Genomic DNA, 20968 nt, shown 5'->3' on the forward strand with positions numbered 1-20968 from the left:
TTAAAAAAATAATTTACATGATTAACTGTTTGATTAAAAACAAAAAAACATATTTAATTTATTTACCGTTAGATTAAATAAAATATTATATAATGTCTCTATCTTTTACACTTAATAGTTTTTAAAAATTCTCCAACTTCTTCTTCAAGTGCCTCCACATCATTTCGTAGTTTATTGTAAGAGTTAACTCTTGATCGTGAATTAAATTCATCACTCGCAGAATTAATTTCTGTGAGATTTATACTTTCGCTCAGTGGCAATTGTCGATAGAGTTTTTGACGTTCACTAGCAACTGAGGCTTCAGATACTCGAAGCTGCTCATTATAACATCGTTGTAATTCTAAACAAATAATAAAATTTATTTTTATCAAAAATCTTTAAAAATAATGATGATAAATTATCAATACCTCGAAGTCTCTGGTTTTGAACTTCTTTGATAAAATTGTCCTTTTCATCTTCTAATCTTTTTTTCTCAATATTCTCCAACACTTCTTGTCGTTTTTTACGTAAAGTTATTTCTTCTTCTCTTAAATTAATCAACTCAGTCATTTTTTCTTTATTTTCAATAATAAATTTAGGATATTCTTCGAATAAAAATAATGGATATGGTCCATCTGGTGGTAATGCACAGAATGTTTCTCTAAAAAAAAAACAAAAAAAAAAATTATTTCAGTATATTAAATTGCAAGTACTAAAATTAAAAAATAAATAATTAGGGGAGCGTGTGATCGCCTCGATTATAAAAATTTAAAAAAATTCATCGAATAATAAATTTTGAATTTAATTTTATTCTTTAACTCTTATTATGGTATCACAGAAAAAACAGAATATTAAAAATTAAAAAATAACAGTAAAATGTGGAGTCTGTTATCAATAATTAGTACTATTATATGTTTAATGCAAAGTAGTTTACTAATTTTTGTAGATTCCTAAAAATTACTATCAATTATTTCAAAAAGTAAGTAAATATTATTACTTTTAGGTATAATACGTGACATATGAGTGAGAGTTTATTAATTTATGGCATAATCTATTAAAAAGTAATGATTGGTCAAACTAAAAATTGGTATCTTAGATACTGATTTTTTCGGCCGAAAATTTCAAAAGTTACTAACTCTTATTTTATAAATTCGATATCACTGATCAATTATTACCTTAAAATATCATTTATTCATCATTATAAATTAATTTACAATATACATAAATCGAATAAGTGGTAAATAATAAAATGAGAACTTAGTATACTAGATACTGATTATTCGCTCATAAAAATACCGAAAATTTTTAAGTCTTATTTTATAAATTCTATCCCATTGACTAATAATTAATATAAAATTATATTTATTCATTATTATAAATTAATTTATTATATACATATATCGAATAAGTGGTAAATAATAAAATGAAAAATTCGTATACTAGATCTTTATATATTAATAAGTACGTTTACTAATTTTTCGGTTCCTCATTTTTTAAATTTTTCTATGTTTATTAAAATAGTAATAACTGCAGATTTAACCAATTTATCAATTCTTTTTCATATTAATTTTAATATACGAAATTACAAATTTTGCTTTTCTATGTGTATCAAATTTTAATATAAATAATAGCCATTTTGTAATATATATATATATAATGATCCTGGTTTGATATTAGTATCGAGAATACTAATTTTAAGTCGAAAATAAACTACAAACTATTTAAATTTTGAGCATCATTTTTTTCCGTGTAAATGCCTCAATACCGGTACAAGACCCAATACCGGAACGATTTGATGATCATTATATTATATTTTAACTCATACGCGCTAAAATTAAATAAAATTTTCTTTATTTAAAACTTTAATATTTTAGTTACAAAATAAGATATAAAATAGATTTTAGAAAATATTTAAAATATGAAAAAAAAAAAAAAATGTTAATTAGAGCAATAGTCTCGGATTAATGACTTTTTTATGTCTCTTAATGGTTTTGCTAAGAAATCAGTCAATGGTCTTAAGCTTATAGAAAATGCATAGAATTACTTTTCAATAATTTTTTTTTTTTTTCGTATATGCATCTTGAATGACATAAAATTCAAGAAAACATATTACAAATATGAAAAAAAATAGTATTATTATATTAATTTTACTGTTCGTCTATTGGTGCACAAAAATGAACCCGTGCCCAGTACCGGAATAGCCAATCATATTAATGTTATCGATAGACATTAACGGTGAGTTTTATTGACTGACTAAATCAAGTACAATATTAATTATTACTGGAGCCCTAATATTTAATGCAGTATTTATAATTGTTATAAAAAATAGATTAAGTATAGATAAACTCTAATTTAAATCATAAAAAATAAATTTTTGTTTTTAGTTTTTTTTTTTTAAATTATTTTTTTAATAAAACCTCAAATGATTTATTTTGTTTCTATTCTTTAGTTCAAAATATTTATTTTCATTGAATTTTCAATCATTTAAAAATTTTAAATACATTTTACATTATGGGCGTGATATAGCAGACATCAGACAAATTCAAAATTATTAATAAATCGAGTAAATAATTAATAATATAAAATTTTAAAAAATGTAAATTCAAAAAATTTTGAAATTAATAGTGCTTTTTTTGTAAATATTATTTTTGTAATTATATATCTTATTTATTTACAATTTCAAATTTGTCTGATGTTTGCAACATTCAAACCCGTTTTATTAAGTTAATATTATTTAATAATTGTTAATATTTTCACTATGAACAAATGCAATTTGATTATTTTTTAATAGGCAAATGTCTATTCTGCATGATGTAATAATAACATTTTTGTTTCTTATTCTACGTTTATAAAAAGATATATAAAAATTTTAAATTTATGAAAATTACTTATTAGCCATAAAATTAAATTACTTTATAAAATAATGAATGATATTAAACTAAAAACTATTGATAAATAAAAAAAATGAGTATTTCTTTTTTTTTAATTTTTTATTTTACAAAAAACAGGATTAAGCCTATGGTGTAATTATAATTAATTTTAAATATAATAATAATAATAAAATAGTTTTATTTGCACAACTTTTAAGTCTTATACAAATTTTTACATATATCATATTTTCATTTAGTAATTAATTTTAAATATATTATGATTTAATTTTTATTTATATTGTAATTGATTATTTAATAATTAAAATTTTATTATTTATTTATTAATTATTTACAAGAATTATACTAAGCTTATTAACTAAAAAAGTGAACTTTTAATACACAATTATGATTAATTTATACAATCAAAATTTACCACATTTACATTAGATACTTAACATTATATTTATAAAATTAATCAAATCTCAAGTAATATTTTATAAAATTAAATTATCGGATGATAAACGATTATTTACAAATAATTACAATCATTATTACGTTGTCTTATTAGAACTATGACAACTTACGTTTTTTAACAGGAACAAAAATACTGCCCGTATCATCATCATGTTTACGTTTATAGCTGTAGTTTCCGATAGCTCCAATTCTTACTTCCACATCTGCTGTAGTTACAGGCATAAGTTGACTACTCGTACTTCCCACAGAATTATCTTGTATTTCTTCAGCTTCAGGTGAAGATACCGACGACCCATCTGAATTAGCAGATTTTTTCTTCGTCAGTCTGTCAAGATACTCGTGATAGCTGATCTTTCGTCTACTTGACTTCCTAATTTCAGCTTTAGCCAAAACATTCTCCTGATCCGATGAACTGGAGCATCTCTCTTTTCGATTCATTAAAATCAATTGGCCAGTTGGATTTTTAAATAAACGCATCACCCGGTTTTTTATTCTAGGTGAAATTTTATTTAATATTTCCTTGAACTCCCTGTCCATCTTAATCAGCAGATCAAACGTCACTTTCCGATCCAGCAACCAAAACCAAGGATTTCCATCCAAGACTTCTGGAATTTTCCATTGCGAGGATCGAATAGTTAAATATATGCAAAACGCCGCCACGACTGCCGGTTTGTATTTGACGCACATTGACGTCATCTGCAAGGTGTTGGTCGCCATCTGCAGAAAAATCTTGCATAGTTCTTTACAAGCGTTGATTTCTTGGCAGAATTTCATAATATACTTATGTGGATGATTCACTCCCATCCTGAATCCTAATGTGGCTAAAAGGATGCGTTCATTTAATATTATAGTCTTGACATGATCCTGGTACTCGGCAGCAGTGGTGTCCAGTTGATAGTTCATGTCTTTTTTCAAGCAGCGATAAAAAGCATTGATAACGTCTTTCAATTTTTGTGGCTCTTCTTGAACCTTTGCCGCCACGAAAATTGCCGTCATTGCCATTTCATAACGATGAAATTTCGACAATGAATGTTGAGTGTAAAAACGGTGCATGTACACTGTAGCTGTATGCGTACAGACTTCCGACAATTTTAGCCGCTTGCCCAAATCATTCATTAAGTAAGCAGCTTGTTGTTTGTGGTCCAGTTCTTTTTCAGTACTTACACCATCTTTGAAACTCGGAGAATTCTTTAACTCTTCTTTGCTAAAATACCACTTTTGAGCCATATTAACTTCACTGTACACTTTATTATTTCACACTGAAATAGCTTATTCACTTCTAAAATCGCACAATTTTATTTTTCCGTAAACTTTTTATTTATTCTCAAGCGAACTGTAGGACATTGAGTTCGAGAATAAAATGACAAAATATTGACGAGACACTGAAATTTAAGGGATTTTATAACAAAGCCATTTAAGATTTTATCCCAATGAAATTGTAGCAACAATGTGTATGGGGGTAATTAGAAAGTAATAGTTGAGGGCTGAAGAAATGTACCTGAGGTAGAAAAGGTTATTAGACTAATGACTATAAATATTATAATCATAAGTGTTTGAATATTCAGGTATTAAAGTAATTAACATTTCTATGAACAAGCTAAAGACCTGATGGCAAATAATTAAGTTCGTAATTAAATATTTATGTCGGGCTCTCAAATAATGAATTGAAAATTTTCTCATATAGGGACATATTTGGAGTTTATCAAAATGTGACAGCTATGCGTGCGATGAATGATTTACTTATTGATCATGTTAAATCATTGAAAAATGTTGATGTAATCGTAGGATTGGATTCACGTGGTTTTCTTTTAGGACCAATATTAAGTACTGAGCTCGGAAAACCTTTTGTTCCTATCAGAAAGAAAGGAAAATTACCAGGAAATATTAAACGCGAGAGTTATACTTTAGAGTATGGTGAGGTAAATTTAATTTTTATTATTAAGTTATAGTATTATATTTAAATATAGGTATATGTTTATAAGTGGGGTCAACATGTATTTTAAAGAGCAAAAAACCAAAAGTAGACCAATGGCTTTGATTCCAATTTCAACCGGAAGCATTTGTCGGCGGATTGAAGTTACATTTGCTTAATTAGATGTTTATTAAGCGTTGGTATTGTATAAGTGTATGTCTATGGTATGAAAATGCTCATATTTTGGATTTTTCTTTGAAATTTTTCAGTTCCGTGCTGCACTGCACTATTTGACATATTTTTCTATTCATTCTATATATTGACTCTCAAGTCAACCACCAAAACACCTTAAAAATATTGAAATAATACAAATATGCTGATTTTCACTATTACAAGAGTTCAAAAATTATTTGTAACTCTTAGATAGACCTTCCTATCGCCACCGTCCATCTTACGGCTGTAATAAATTACATTATTATTATTATGAGAAAAAAATTAATTTTTGAAAATCAACATGATTTTGTGTTATTCTTACCAATTTTGTACACATTAGTTACAAGGTTCGGATAGATATCTAGTGTTAGAGACATAAACTCATACAGAAAATTTAATCTGCAAGCACTTGGAACTTTGAAAATTGTCATGGCCCCCACTTCCACACAAATACCTAAATATATACAATTAGTAATAATATTTAAAAAAAAAACTTTTTTGATAAACGAAAATGAAAAAGTCAAAAGTCTCAAGCTTATAAATTGCACCATTATATTTATCAGTATTGTAAAGTATTTAAAATATATATTTCTAATATAGTGTTTTGAATACTTTTGTAAGATATTTTATATGTGATTGTTGGTTACAAAAAAATGATATTTTTCAGGCTACAGTTGAAATCCAAACAGACAGTATAAGTAAAGGAAAAAAAGTATTAATTGTTGATGATCTACTAGCGACTGGAGGTAAAAAAATTGATTTCATTTATGATTTATTGAAATTACGTATATAAACATATCTATTTTTGTTAAATTTTCAGTCATTGGTTTGAAGAAAGCAGCTAAAAAAACATTAAAATTAACTTGACAAAATTTCAATAGAAATAAATTAATTATTACATTTGTCTTCATGATAAAATTTTTATAAAATTTTGCCATAATTTATTATTAATTCATTAATTTTTATCTGGAAATTCAAAAATGAATCTCGTTTCAGATACGATAATGGCATACCCTAGTAGAAAATACCATTGAAAAGGTATAAGGGCATTTAAAAAATTTTGTTATCACTACACTGTGGAAAATCGGGAGAGAATACGGATTTTATTTCAATCCGAAGTTTTCAAAAAACAAAATCGTATTTAAAAGCGTAAAAGCGACAGCTCATTTCTGTTAAATGTATCTGAAAGCTAATGAAATTAGCTTTAATTTTCGTTATTTAACTTTCCATTCCGACAATTTTTTCGAACAAATTAATGACAGATTTTTTAAAAAAATTGAAAAAAAAAATTTTACGGCTTTAACTCTCAATATCTTATAAATAATACGTTGCAGGTTAATGCGATTAATTACATCTTGTAGCTAATGACTTTGTCTAAAAATGAACCGTTTATTCATTATGACGTTCAAACGCAACTATATGATTAATTATAAATATTGAGCCTTGTCGTCGCGATAGCGTAAACGATTTTGAACGGATTTAAACGAAACTTGACACACATATTTTTTGGTTCAATAGTTTGGTCAAATTTGAAAATAAGCTAAATCGGTTGATTAGTTTGGAAGTTGTAGACATTTTTAATTTTTCAAATTTGAGATACAAAATTATTTATTATTAATTTATCCATAAATTACTTAAAAACAAAAATTTATGTGGATCATCATTGAAAGTATTTTAAAGCTCATCTAATTAGCTTCAATTTTTGTTTCTTCACATGCCGTTTTGACAAATTCTTTACATAAATTTTTAACCTTGAAGTTCATATGGAAAACGTCTAAAAAATTTAATTTTTTGACTAATTTTTATTTGATAGCTTGAAAATAAATATATAAATAATAAGAAATCTACTACCATTTCGGCTGCCAAATGACCTTTTTTTTTATTATTTACAGTCGACAACCCGTCATAAGCCTGGTCTAAATGACGGGGGGTAAATTTTTCTGGAAATTTCAGTCTTTCTACCACCGTACGTTTAGTTTTGTTCACGACTATTCGTTATAAGCCTGTTTTATTTTATATGATTTTAAACGTCATATTTACATTTTGTTACATACGCGACTATCCTGATTTTTCTGGTGCTTATAGCGCTAAAATAAATACTTATATTTTCATAAAAATAATAATTTTATTGATAAACATAATGCTCAATAAAACTTTTCAATTGTAACAGAAGCTTTAAATTTAATTTATGATTATAATTATGAACAGTAAATTATATTTTGCATAATAATGATTAAATTATTCTCCGCGAAACATAGATAGTAAATTTCCATCATTAATTTGTCTATTTTTTCCTATTGTTAGTTTATAATTTAGACAATTTTAACGGAGGCTTATAACTGGTTCTCTGGTACAAAACTCCTCAGAGTGGTTTAATGGGGGAAGCTGTTTGGACTCAGTACCTCCCGATTGAGAGGAAGAAGCTTATGAAGAGCAGGTATATAACGGGTAGTCTACTGTATAACTTTGAAAATTTTAAACAGCTGCTATTTTCAAACAAATTTCGTTAATTTTTTAATTTATTCAAGACATTGTTTGTAAATATATATGGAGCATTCCACGCCAAATCGGACGGTTTCAAAAATTTATTTTTCCGAGTTTCTTAATTTTTTGGTATTTTTTAGTACTCCTCAAAAGAGGCTGGTAAATTTTATGATTTTTTTGATGAATGGTTCAAAAAATATCGAATTTTAGAAAAAACCGCTCTTTTTATGGTTTTTTGATGATAACTTTCGTAATAATGGTCGAAATTCAATGTTTTTTTTTCAAAATTTTCGTTTTTAGATGGCCTTTACAAAAAAAAAAAAAAAAAAAAAAAAAAAATATAAAACAAATATACGAAATGTTTTTAATCGAGATTTTTGAATTTCAAGTTTTCAACTGTGTTTTCAAAAAAAGGTGTATCCTTCGATTTTCTTGAAAATTTTCTATCTTAAACTTCTATCCATTCTGCAACTTCTAAGCCCGGTCCAGTAATGGGCCTTCCATAATTACTATTTTTTTTTTTCGATTTTTGAAAATTGAAATAAATTTTTTTTCGCTATAAATAATTATCAGTACCGATTATTGACACTATATACTTGTATTTCTTGCATATTATGAATTGATTTCAATAGATTTTTGTTCTGTGTAGGGATTTAGAAGCATTAAGTGAAAGTTGATGCTATTCATAAGCAGTTATAGTAAACGTTTTTATTTATTTCGAAGCAAATGAAACATTAGATTTGCTATACAATAAGCTTAAGACCATTACAGGAGCTCAAAAATTCCATATAATTATTCGAAAAAGCGACGAAACTGTATAACAAACTTTTTTAATTATTTCCGTGTTCTTTTGAAAATTTTATGTTAACGATTTTTATTTTATTTTATTTCATTTATGTTTCATGCTTTGCGCTTTTAATTTCAGGAACTATGTCAGCTGCCATTAAATTAATTGAAGCGATTGGCGCCGAAGTTGTTGAGTGCATTGTATTAATGGAATTAAATTCACTTAATGGCCGATCAAAAATATCAGTACCTGTATTTTCATTAATCCAGTACAATTAATAAAAATATTTAATCTCGTGATAAATTTTATAAATTTACATTCCAATGTAAATGTTTTTATAACCAATTGTCTTTTTCTACAATTTATATCTCAATTTTAAATAAATTAAAAATTAATATTTCATTACTTTTTTTTTATAAAAATTTCAAATAAATCAGTCAACAAAATCATGACTTAAAAAAATAATTTACATGATTAACTGTTTGATTAAAAACAAAAAAACATATTTAATTTATTTACCTTTAGATTAAATAAAATATTATATAATGTCTCTATCTTTTACACTTAATAGTTTTTAAAAATTCTCCAACTTCTTCTTCAAGTGCCTCCACATCATTTCGTAGTTTATTGTAAGAGTTAACTCTTGATCGTGAATTAAATTCATCACTCGCAGAATTAATTTCTGTGAGATTTATACTTTCGCTCAGTGGCAATTGTCGATAGAGTTTTTGACGTTCACTAGCAACTGAGGCTTCAGATACTCGAAGCTGCTCATTATAACATCGTTGTAATTCTAAACAAATAATAAAATTTATTTTTATCAAAAATCTTTAAAAATAATGATGATAAATTATCAATACCTCGAAGTCTCTGGTTTTGAACTTCTTTGATAAAATTGTCCTTTTCATCTTCTAATCTTTTTTTCTCAATATTCTCCAACACTTCTTGTCGTTTTTTACGTAAAGTTATTTCTTCTTCTCTTAAATTAATCAACTCAGTCATTTTTTCTTTATTTTCAATAATAAATTTAGGATATTCTTCGAATAAAAATAATGGATATGGTCCATCTGGTGGTAATGCACAGAATGTTTCTCTAAAAAAAAAACAAAAAAAAAATTATTTCAGTATATTAAATTGCAAGTACTAAAATTAAAAAATAAATAATTAGGGGAGCGTGTGATCGCCTCGATTATAAAAATTTAAAAAAATTCATCGAATAATAAATTTTGAATTTAATTTTATTCTTTAACTCTTATTATGGTATCACAGAAAAAACAGAATATTAAAAATTAAAAAATAACAGTAAAATGTGGAGTCTGTTATCAATAATTAGTACTATTATATGTTTAATGCAAAGTAGTTTACTAATTTTTGTAGATTCCTAAAAATTACTATCAATTATTTCAAAAAGTAAGTAAATATTATTACTTTTAGGTATAATACGTGACATATGAGTGAGAGTTTATTAATTTATGGCATAATCTATTAAAAAGTAATGATTGGTCAAACTAAAAATTGGTATCTTAGATACTGATTTTTTCGGCCGAAAATTTCAAAAGTTACTAACTCTTATTTTATAAATTCGATATCACTGATCAATTATTACCTTAAAATATCATTTATTCATCATTATAAATTAATTTACAATATACATAAATCGAATAAGTGGTAAATAATAAAATGAGAACTTAGTATACTAGATACTGATTATTCGCTCATAAAAATACCGAAAATTTTTAAGTCTTATTTTATAAATTCTATCCCATTGACTAATAATTAATATAAAATTATATTTATTCATTATTATAAATTAATTTATTATATACATATATCGAATAAGTGGTAAATAATAAAATGAAAAATTCGTATACTAGATCTTTATATATTAATAAGTACGTTTACTAATTTTTCGGTTCCTCATTTTTTAAATTTTTCTATGTTTATTAAAATAGTAATAACTGCAGATTTAACCAATTTATCAATTCTTTTTCATATTAATTTTAATATACGAAATTACAAATTTTGCTTTTCTATGTGTATCAAATTTTAATATAAATAATAGCCATTTTGTAATATATATATATATAATGATCCTGGTTTGATATTAGTATCGAGAATACTAATTTTAAGTCGAAAATAAACTACAAACTATTTAAATTTTGAGCATCATTTTTTTCCGTGTAAATGCCTCAATACCGGTACAAGACCCAATACCGGAACGATTTGATGATCATTATATTATATTTTAACTCATACGCGCTAAAATTAAATAAAATTTTCTTTATTTAAAACTTTAATATTTTAGTTACAAAATAAGATATAAAATAGATTTTAGAAAATATTTAAAATATGAAAAAAAAAAAAAAATGTTAATTAGAGCAATAGTCTCGGATTAATGACTTTTTTATGTCTCTTAATGGTTTTGCTAAGAAATCAGTCAATGGTCTTAAGCTTATAGAAAATGCATAGAATTACTTTTCAATAATTTTTTTTTTTTTTCGTATATGCATCTTGAATGACATAAAATTCAAGAAAACATATTACAAATATGAAAAAAAATAGTATTATTATATTAATTTTACTGTTCGTCTATTGGTGCACAAAAATGAACCCGTGCCCAGTACCGGAATAGCCAATCATATTAATGTTATCGATAGACATTAACGGTGAGTTTTATTGACTGACTAAATCAAGTACAATATTAATTATTACTGGAGCCCTAATATTTAATGCAGTATTTATAATTGTTATAAAAAATAGATTAAGTATAGATAAACTCTAATTTAAATCATAAAAAATAAATTTTTGTTTTTAGTTTTTTTTTTTTAAATTATTTTTTTAATAAAACCTCAAATGATTTATTTTGTTTCTATTCTTTAGTTCAAAATATTTATTTTCATTGAATTTTCAATAATTTAAAAATTTTAAATACATTTTACATTATGGGCGTGATATAGCAGACATCAGACAAATTCAAAATTATTAATAAATCGAGTAAATAATTAATAATATAAAATTTTAAAAAATGTAAATTCAAAAAATTTTGAAATTAATAGTGCTTTTTTTGTAAATATTATTTTTGTAATTATATATCTTATTTATTTACAATTTCAAATTTGTCTGATGTTTGCAACATTCAAACCCGTTTTATTAAGTTAATATTATTTAATAATTGTTAATATTTTCACTATGAACAAATGCAATTTGATTATTTTTTAATAGGCAAATGTCTATTCTGCATGATGTAATAATAACATTTTTGTTTCTTATTCTACGTTTATAAAAAGATATATAAAAATTTTAAATTTATGAAAATTACTTATTAGCCATAAAATTAAATTACTTTATAAAATAATGAATGATATTAAACTAAAAACTATTGATAAATAAAAAAAATGAGTATTTCTTTTTTTTTAATTTTTTATTTTACAAAAAACAGGATTAAGCCTATGGTGTAATTATAATTAATTTTAAATATAATAATAATAATAAAATAGTTTTATTTGCACAACTTTTAAGTCTTATACAAATTTTTACATATATCATATTTTCATTTAGTAATTAATTTTAAATATATTATGATTTAATTTTTATTTATATTGTAATTGATTATTTAATAATTAAAATTTTATTATTTATTTATTAATTATTTACAAGAATTATACTAAGCTTATTAACTAAAAAAGTGAACTTTTAATACACAATTATGATTAATTTATACAATCAAAATTTACCACATTTACATTAGATACTTAACATTATATTTATAAAATTAATCAAATCTCAAGTAATATTTTATAAAATTAAATTATCGGATGATAAACGATTATTTACAAATAATTACAATCATTATTACGTTGTCTTATTAGAACTATGACAACTTACGTTTTTTAACAGGAACAAAAATACTGCCCGTATCATCATCATGTTTACGTTTATAGCTGTAGTTTCCGATAGCTCCAATTCTTACTTCCACATCTGCTGTAGTTACAGGCATAAGTTGACTACTCGTACTTCCCACAGAATTATCTTGTATTTCTTCAGCTTCAGGTGAAGATACCGACGACCCATCTGAATTAGCAGATTTTTTCTTCGTCAGTCTGTCAAGATACTCGTGATAGCTGATCTTTCGTCTACTTGACTTCCTAATTTCAGCTTTAGCCAAAACATTCTCCTGATCCGATGAACTGGAGCATCTCTCTTTTCGATTCATTAAAATCAATTGGCCAGTTGGATTTTTAAATAAACGCATCACCCGGTTTTTTATTCTAGGTGAAATTTTATTTAATATTTCCTTGAACTCCCTGTCCATCTTAATCAGCAGATCAAACGTCACTTTCCGATCCAGCAACCAAAACCAAGGATTTCCATCCAAGACTTCTGGAATTTTCCATTGCGAGGATCGAATAGTTAAATATATGCAAAACGCCGCCACGACTGCCGGTTTGTATTTGACGCACATTGACGTCATCTGCAAGGTGTTGGTCGCCATCTGCAGAAAAATCTTGCATAGTTCTTTACAAGCGTTGATTTCTTGGCAGAATTTCATAATATACTTATGTGGATGATTCACTCCCATCCTGAATCCTAATGTGGCTAAAAGGATGCGTTCATTTAATATTATAGTCTTGACATGATCCTGGTACTCGGCAGCAGTGGTGTCCAGTTGATAGTTCATGTCTTTTTTCAAGCAGCGATAAAAAGCATTGATAACGTCTTTCAATTTTTGTGGCTCTTCTTGAACCTTTGCCGCCACGAAAATTGCCGTCATTGCCATTTCATAACGATGAAATTTCGACAATGAATGTTGAGTGTAAAAACGGTGCATGTACACTGTAGCTGTATGCGTACAGACTTCCGACAATTTTAGCCGCTTGCCCAAATCATTCATTAAGTAAGCAGCTTGTTGTTTGTGGTCCAGTTCTTTTTCAGTACTTACACCATCTTTGAAACTCGGAGAATTCTTTAACTCTTCTTTGCTAAAATACCACTTTTGAGCCATATTAACTTCACTGTACACTTTATTATTTCACACTGAAATAGCTTATTCACTTCTAAAATCGCACAATTTTATTTTTCCGTAAACTTTTTATTTATTCTCAAGCGAACTGTAGGACATTGAGTTCGAGAATAAAATGACAAAATATTGACGAGACACTGAAATTTAAGGGATTTTATAACAAAGCCATTTAAGATTTTATCCCAATGAAATTGTAGCAACAATGTGTATGGGGGTAATTAGAAAGTAATAGTTGAGGGCTGAAGAAATGTACCTGAGGTAGAAAAGGTTATTAGACTAATGACTATAAATATTATAATCATAAGTGTTTGAATATTCAGGTATTAAAGTAATTAACATTTCTATGAACAAGCTAAAGACCTGATGGCAAATAATTAAGTTCGTAATTAAATATTTATGTCGGGCTCTCAAATAATGAATTGAAAATTTTCTCATATAGGGACATATTTGGAGTTTATCAAAATGTGACAGCTATGCGTGCGATGAATGATTTACTTATTGATCATGTTAAATCATTGAAAAATGTTGATGTAATCGTAGGATTGGATTCACGTGGTTTTCTTTTAGGACCAATATTAAGTACTGAGCTCGGAAAACCTTTTGTTCCTATCAGAAAGAAAGGAAAATTACCAGGAAATATTAAACGCGAGAGTTATACTTTAGAGTATGGTGAGGTAAATTTAATTTTTATTATTAAGTTATAGTATTATATTTAAATATAGGTATATGTTTATAAGTGGGGTCAACATGTATTTTAAAGAGCAAAAAACCAAAAGTAGACCAATGGCTTTGATTCCAATTTCAACCGGAAGCATTTGTCGGCGGATTGAAGTTACATTTGCTTAATTAGATGTTTATTAAGCGTTGGTATTGTATAAGTGTATGTCTATGGTATGAAAATGCTCATATTTTGGATTTTTCTTTGAAATTTTTCAGTTCCGTGCTGCACTGCACTATTTGACATATTTTTCTATTCATTCTATATATTGACTCTCAAGTCAACCACCAAAACACCTTAAAAATATTGAAATAATACAAATATGCTGATTTTCACTATTACAAGAGTTCAAAAATTATTTGTAACTCTTAGATAGACCTTCCTATCGCCACCGTCCATCTTACGGCTGTAATAAATTACATTATTATTATTATGAGAAAAAAATTAATTTTTGAAAATCAACATGATTTTGTGTTATTCTTACCAATTTTGTACACATTAGTTACAAGGTTCGGATAGATATCTAGTGTTAGAGACATAAACTCATACAGAAAATTTAATCTGCAAGCACTTGGAACTTTGAAAATTGTCATGGCCCCCACTTCCACACAAATACCTAAATATATACAATTAGTAATAATATTTAAAAAAAAAACTTTTTTGATAAACGAAAATGAAAAAGTCAAAAGTCTCAAGCTTATAAATTGCACCATTATATTTATCAGTATTGTAAAGTATTTAAAATATATATTTCTAATATAGTGTTTTGAATACTTTTGTAAGATATTTTATATGTGATTGTTGGTTACAAAAAAATGATATTTTTCAGGCTACAGTTGAAATCCAAACAGACAGTATAAGTAAAGGAAAAAAAGTATTAATTGTTGATGATCTACTAGCGACTGGAGGTAAAAAAATTGATTTCATTTATGATTTATTGAAATTACGTATATAAACATATCTATTTTTGTTAAATTTTCAGTCATTGGTTTGAAGAAAGCAGCTAAAAAAACATTAAAATTAACTTGACAAAATTTCAATAGAAATAAATTAATTATTACATTTGTCTTCATGATAAAATTTTTATAAAATTTTGCCATAATTTATTATTAATTCATTAATTTTTATCTGGAAATTCAAAAATGAATCTCGTTTCAGATACGATAATGGCATACCCTAGTAGAAAATACCATTGAAAAGGTATAAGGGCATTTAAAAAATTTTGTTATCACTACACTGTGGAAAATCGGGAGAGAATACGGATTTTATTTCAATCCGAAGTTTTCAAAAAACAAAATCGTATTTAAAAGCGTAAAAGCGACAGCTCATTTCTGTTAAATGTATCTGAAAGCTAATGAAATTAGCTTTAATTTTCGTTATTTAACTTTCCATTCCGACAATTTTTTCGAACAAATTAATGACAGATTTTTTAAAAAAATTGAAAAAAAAAATTTTACGGCTTTAACTCTCAATATCTTATAAATAATACGTTGCAGGTTAATGCGATTAATTACATCTTGTAGCTAATGACTTTGTCTAAAAATGAACCGTTTATTCATTATGACGTTCAAACGCAACTATATGATTAATTATAAATATTGAGCCTTGTCGTCGCGATAGCGTAAACGATTTTGAACGGATTTAAACGAAACTTGACACACATATTTTTTGGTTCAATAGTTTGGTCAAATTTGAAAATAAGCTAAATCGGTTGATTAGTTTGGAAGTTGTAGACATTTTTAATTTTTCAAATTTGAGATACAAAATTATTTATTATTAATTTATCCATAAATTACTTAAAAACAAAAATTTATGTGGATCATCATTGAAAGTATTTTAAAGCTCATCTAATTAGCTTCAATTTTTGTTTCTTCACATGCCGTTTTGACAAATTCTTTACATAAATTTTTAACCTTGAAGTTCATATGGAAAACGTCTAAAAAATTTAATTTTTTGACTAATTTTTATTTGATAGCTTGAAAATAAATATATAAATAATAAGAAATCTACTACCATTTCGGCTGCCAAATGACCTTTTTTTTTATTATTTACAGTCGACAACCCGTCATAAGCCTGGTCTAAATGACGGGGGGTAAATTTTTCTGGAAATTTCAGTCTTTCTACCACCGTACGTTTAGTTTTGTTCACGACTATTCGTTATAAGCCTGTTTTATTTTATATGATTTTAAACGTCATATTTACATTTTGTTACATACGCGACTATCCTGATTTTTCTGGTGCTTATAGCGCTAAAATAAATACTTATATTTTCATACAAATAATAATTTTATTGATAAACATAATGCTCAATAAAACTTTTCAGTTGTAACAGAAGCTTTAAATTTAATTTATGATTATAATTATGAACAGTAAATTATATTTTGCATAATAATGATTAAATTATTCTCCGCGAAACATAGATAGTAAATTTCCATCATTAATTTGTCTATTTTTTCCTATTGTTAGTTTATAATTTAGACAATTTTAACGGAGGCTTATAACTGGTTCTCTGGTACAAAACTCCTCAGAGTGGTTTAATGGGGGAAGCTGTTTGGACTCAGTACCTCCCGATTGAGAGGAAGAAGCTTATGAAGAGCAGGTATATAACGGGTAGTCTACTGTATAACTTTGAAAATTTTAAACAGCTGCTATTTTCAAACAAATTTCGTTAATTTTTTAATTTATTCAAGACATTGTTTGTAAATATATATGGAGCATTCCACGCCAAATCGGACGGTTTCAAAAATTTATTTTTCCGAGTTTCTTAATTTTTTGGTATTTTTTAGTACTCCTCAAAAGAGGCTGGTAAATTTTATGATTTTTTTGATGAATGGTTCAAAAAATATCGAATTTTAGAAAAAACCGCTCTTTTTATGGTTTTTTGATGATAACTTTCGTAATAATGGTCGAAATTCAATGTTTTTTTTTTTTTTTCAAAATTTTCGTTTTTAGATGGCCTTTACAAAAAAAAAAAAAAAAAATATAAAACAAATATACGAAATGTTTTTAATCGAGATTTTTGAATTTCAAGTTTTCAACTGTGTTTTCAAAAAAAGGTGTATCCTTCGATTTTCTTGAAAATTTTCTATCTTAAACTTCTATCCATTCTGCAACTTCTAAGCCCGGTCCAGTAATGGGCCTTCCATAATTACTATTTTTTTTTTTCGATTTTTGAAAATTGAAATAAATTTTTTTTCGCTATAAATAATTATCAGTACCGATTATTGACACTATATACTTGTTTTTCTTGCATATTATGAATTGATTTCAATAGATTTTTGTTCTGTGTAGGGATTTAGAAGCATTAAGTGAAAGTTGATGCTATTCATAAGCAGTTATAGTAAACGTTTTTATTTATTTCGAAGCAAATGAAACATTAGATTTGCTATACAATAAGCTTAAGACCATTACAGGAGCTCAAAAATTCCATATAATTATTCGAAAAAGCGACGAAACTGTATAACAAACTTTTTTAATTATTTCCGTGTTCTTTTGAAAATTTTATGTTAACGATTTTTATTTTATTTTATTTCATTTATGTTTCATGCTTTGCGCTTTTAATTTCAGGAACTATGTCAGCTGCCATTAAATTAATTGAAGCGATTGGCGCCGAAGTTGTTGAGTGCATTGTATTAATGGAATTAAATTCACTTAATGGCCGATCAAAAATATCAGTACCTGTATTTTCATTAATCCAGTACAATTAATAAAAATATTTAATCTCGTGATAAATTTTATAAATTTACATTCCAATGTAAATGTTTTTATAACCAATTGTCTTTTTCTACAATTTATATCTCAATTTTAAATAAATTAAAAATTAATATCTCATTACTTTTTTTTTATAAAAATTTCAAATAAATCAGTCAACAAAATCATTACTTAAAAAAATAATTTACATGATTAACTGTTTGATTAAAAACAAAAAAACATATTTAATTTATTTACCGTTAGATTAAATAAAATATTATATAATGTCTCTATCTTTTACACTTAATAGTTTTTAAAAATTCTCCAACTTCTTCTTCAAGTGCCTCCACATCATTTCGTAGTTTATTGTAAGAGTTAACTCTTGATCGTGAATTAAATTCATCACTCGCAGAATTAATTTCTGTGAGATTTATACTTTCGCTCAGTGGCAATTGTCGATAGAGTTTTTGACGTTCACTAGCAACTGAGGCTTCAGATACTCGAAGCTGCTCATTATAACATCGTTGTAATTCTAAACAAATAATAAAATTTATTTTTATCAAAAATCTTTAAAAATAATGATGATAAATTATCAATACCTCGAAGTCTCTGGTTTTGAACTTCTTTGATAAAATTGTCCTTTTCATCTTCTAATCTTTTTTTCTCAATATTCTCCAACACTTCTTGTCGTTTTTTACGTAAAGTTATTTCTTCTTCTCTTAAATTAATCAACTCAGTCATTTTTTCTTTATTTTCAATAATAAATTTAGGATATTCTTCGAATAAAAATAATGGATATGGTCCATCTGGTGGTAATGCACAGAATGTTTCTCTAAAAAAAAAACAAAAAAAAAAAATTATTTCAGTATATTAAATTGCAAGTACTAAAATTAAAAAATAAATAATTAGGGGAGCGTGTGATCGCCTCGATTATAAAAATTTAAAAAAATTCATCGAATAATAAATTTTGAATTTAATTTTATTCTTTAACTCTTATTATGGTATCACAGAAAAAACAGAATATTAAAAATTAAAAAATAACAGTAAAATGTGGAGTCTGTTATCAATAATTAGTACTATTATATGTTTAATGCAAAGTAGTTTACTAATTTTTGTAGATTCCTAAAAATTACTATCAATTATTTCAAAAAGTAAGTAAATATTATTACTTTTAGGTATAATACGTGACATATGAGTGAGAGTTTATTAATTTATGGCATAATCTATTAAAAAGTAATGATTGGTCAAACTAAAAATTGGTATCTTAGATACTGATTTTTTCGGCCGAAAATTTCAAAAGTTACTAACTCTTATTTTATAAATTCGATATCACTGATCAATTATTACCTTAAAATATCATTTATTCATCATTATAAATTAATTTACAATATACATAAATCGAATAAGTGGTAAATAATAAAATGAGAACTTAGTATACTAGATACTGATTATTCGCTCATAAAAATACCGAAAATTTTTAAGTCTTATTTTATAAATTCTATCCCATTGACTAATAATTAATATAAAATTATATTTATTCATTATTATAAATTAATTTATTATATACATATATCGAATAAGTGGTAAATAATAAAATGAAAAATTCGTATACTAGATCTTTATATATTAATAAGTACGTTTACTAATTTTTCGGTTCCTCATTTTTTAAATTTTTCTATGTTTATTAAAATAGTAATAACTGCAGATTTAACCAATTTATCAATTCTTTTTCATATTAATTTTAATATACGAAATTACAAATTTTGCTTTTCTATGTGTATCAAATTTTAATATAAATAATAGCCATTTTGTAATATATATATATATAATGATCCTGGTTTGATATTAGTATCGAGAATACTAATTTTAAGTCGAAAATAAACTACAAACTATTTAAATTTTGAGCATCATTTTTTTCCGTGTAAATGCCTCAATACCGGTACAAGACCCAATACCGGAACGATTTGATGATCATTATATTATATTTTAACTCATACGCGCTAAAATTAAATAAAATTTTCTTTATTTAAAACTTTAATATTTTAGTTACAAAATAAGATATAAAATAGATTTTAGAAAATATTTAAAATATGAAAAAAAAAAAAAAATGTTAATTAGAGCAATAGTCTCGGATTAATGACTTTTTTATGTCTCTTAATGGTTTTGCTAAGAAATCAGTCAATGGTCTTAAGCTTATAGAAAATGCATAGAATTACTTTTCAATAATTTTTTTTTTTTTTCGTATATGCATCTTGAATGACATAAAATTCAAGAAAACATATTACAAATATGAAAAAAAATAGTATTATTATATTAATTTTACTGTTCGTCTATTGGTGCACAAAAATGAACCCGTGCCCAGTACCGGAATAGCCAATCATATTAATGTTATCGATAGACATTAACGGTGAGTTTTATTGACTGACTAAATCAAGTACAATATTAATTATTACTGGAGCCCTAATATTTAATGCAGTATTTATAATTGTTATAAAAAATAGATTAAGTATAGATAAACTCTAATTTAAATCATAAAAAATAAATTTTTGTTTTTAGTTTTTTTTTTTTAAATTATTTTTTTAATAAAACCTCAAATGATTTATTTTGTTTCTATTCTTTAGTTCAAAATATTTATTTTCATTGAATTTTCAATAATTTAAAAATTTTAAATACATTTTACATTATGGGCGTGATATAGCAGACATCAGACAAATTCAAAATTATTAATAAATCGAGTAAATAATTAATAATATAAAATTTTAAAAAATGTAAATTCAAAAAATTTTGAAATTAATAGTGCTTTTTTTGTAAATATTATTTT

At 25.4% G+C, this 20968-nt stretch overlaps 6 protein-coding genes across 7 annotated transcripts in view; 2 read left to right on the plus strand and 4 right to left on the minus strand.

The window, feature by feature from the left end:
* Nucleotides 1-3: 3 nt before the first annotated feature.
* Nucleotides 4-9805, minus strand: LOC128667298 (uncharacterized). Of its 2 annotated transcripts, XM_053736866.1 has the most exons (4): nt 9580-9805; nt 9239-9512; nt 408-640; nt 4-340 (listed from the first exon to the last, which is right to left on the minus strand). In XM_053736866.1, the coding sequence occupies exons 3-4, from the start codon at nt 547-549 to the stop codon at nt 99-101; spliced, it is 384 nt and encodes a 127-aa protein (XP_053592841.1). In that variant the 5' UTR covers nt 550-640; nt 9239-9512; nt 9580-9805; the 3' UTR covers nt 4-98. The 2 variants fall into 2 exon arrangements, with proteins under 2 accessions (XP_053592841.1, XP_053592842.1); XM_053736867.1 differs by lacking the exons at nt 4-340; nt 408-640 and adding an exon at nt 9018-9074.
* On the minus strand, nt 3420-4550 carry LOC128669057 (cyclin-T-like). Its single transcript, XM_053743237.1, has one exon. It carries the CDS (start codon nt 4548-4550, stop codon nt 3420-3422), a length of 1131 nt encoding a protein of 376 aa, XP_053599212.1.
* On the plus strand, nt 4771-6315 carry LOC128669058 (adenine phosphoribosyltransferase-like). The gene is made up of 5 exons (XM_053743239.1): nt 4771-4782; nt 4889-4896; nt 5008-5242; nt 6116-6194; nt 6269-6315. Exons 1-5 carry the CDS (start codon nt 4771-4773, stop codon nt 6313-6315), a joined length of 381 nt encoding a protein of 126 aa, XP_053599214.1.
* LOC128667295 (adenine phosphoribosyltransferase-like) lies at nt 6143-18288 on the plus strand. Its single transcript, XM_053736862.1, has 4 exons — nt 6143-6194; nt 14179-14413; nt 15287-15365; nt 18025-18288. The coding sequence occupies exons 2-4, from the start codon at nt 14213-14215 to the stop codon at nt 18162-18164; spliced, it is 420 nt and encodes a 139-aa protein (XP_053592837.1). The 5' UTR covers nt 6143-6194; nt 14179-14212; the 3' UTR covers nt 18165-18288.
* Nucleotides 12591-13721, minus strand: LOC128669059 (cyclin-T-like). Its single transcript, XM_053743240.1, has one exon. The coding sequence runs from the start codon at nt 13719-13721 to the stop codon at nt 12591-12593; it is 1131 nt and encodes a 376-aa protein (XP_053599215.1).
* A 54-nt stretch (nt 18289-18342) lies between the features above and the next one.
* Nucleotides 18343-20968, minus strand: part of LOC103568754 (TBC1 domain family member 31) — a 51888-nt gene continuing 49262 nt past the window's right edge. The window contains exons 10-11 of the transcript XR_008403313.1: nt 18747-18979; nt 18343-18679 (exon numbers count right to left, since the gene is read on the minus strand). The gene's annotated coding sequence lies outside the window, so the exon portion shown is untranslated. The remainder of the gene's footprint in view (nt 18680-18746; nt 18980-20968) is intronic.

The sequence above is a fragment of the Microplitis demolitor genome, chromosome 2, assembly GCF_026212275.2.
Source record: "Microplitis demolitor isolate Queensland-Clemson2020A chromosome 2, iyMicDemo2.1a, whole genome shotgun sequence".
Lineage (NCBI taxonomy): Eukaryota > Metazoa > Arthropoda > Insecta > Hymenoptera > Braconidae > Microplitis > Microplitis demolitor.

Coding starts and splice junctions, on each gene's coding strand:
- LOC128669058 (XM_053743239.1), top strand. Junction 5,243..6,115: donor ATACTTTAGAGTATGGTGAG/GTAAATTTAATT, acceptor GATATTTTTCAG/GCTACAGTTGAAATCCAAAC. Junction 6,195..6,268: donor TGATCTACTAGCGACTGGAG/GTAAAAAAATTG, acceptor TTAAATTTTCAG/TCATTGGTTTGAAGAAAGCA.
- LOC128667298 (XM_053736866.1), bottom strand. CDS start 549: ATGACTGAGTTGATTAATTTAAGAGAAGAAGAAATAACTTTACGTAAA. Junction 341..407: donor TCAAAACCAGAGACTTCGAG/GTATTGATAATT, acceptor TTATTTGTTTAG/AATTACAACGATGTTATAAT.
- LOC128667295 (XM_053736862.1), top strand. CDS start 14,213: ATGCGTGCGATGAATGATTTACTTATTGATCATGTTAAATCATTGAAA. Junction 14,414..15,286: donor ATACTTTAGAGTATGGTGAG/GTAAATTTAATT, acceptor GATATTTTTCAG/GCTACAGTTGAAATCCAAAC. Junction 15,366..18,024: donor TGATCTACTAGCGACTGGAG/GTAAAAAAATTG, acceptor TTTTAATTTCAG/GAACTATGTCAGCTGCCATT.
- LOC128669059 (XM_053743240.1), bottom strand. CDS start 13,721: ATGGCTCAAAAGTGGTATTTTAGCAAAGAAGAGTTAAAGAATTCTCCG.
- LOC128669057 (XM_053743237.1), bottom strand. CDS start 4,550: ATGGCTCAAAAGTGGTATTTTAGCAAAGAAGAGTTAAAGAATTCTCCG.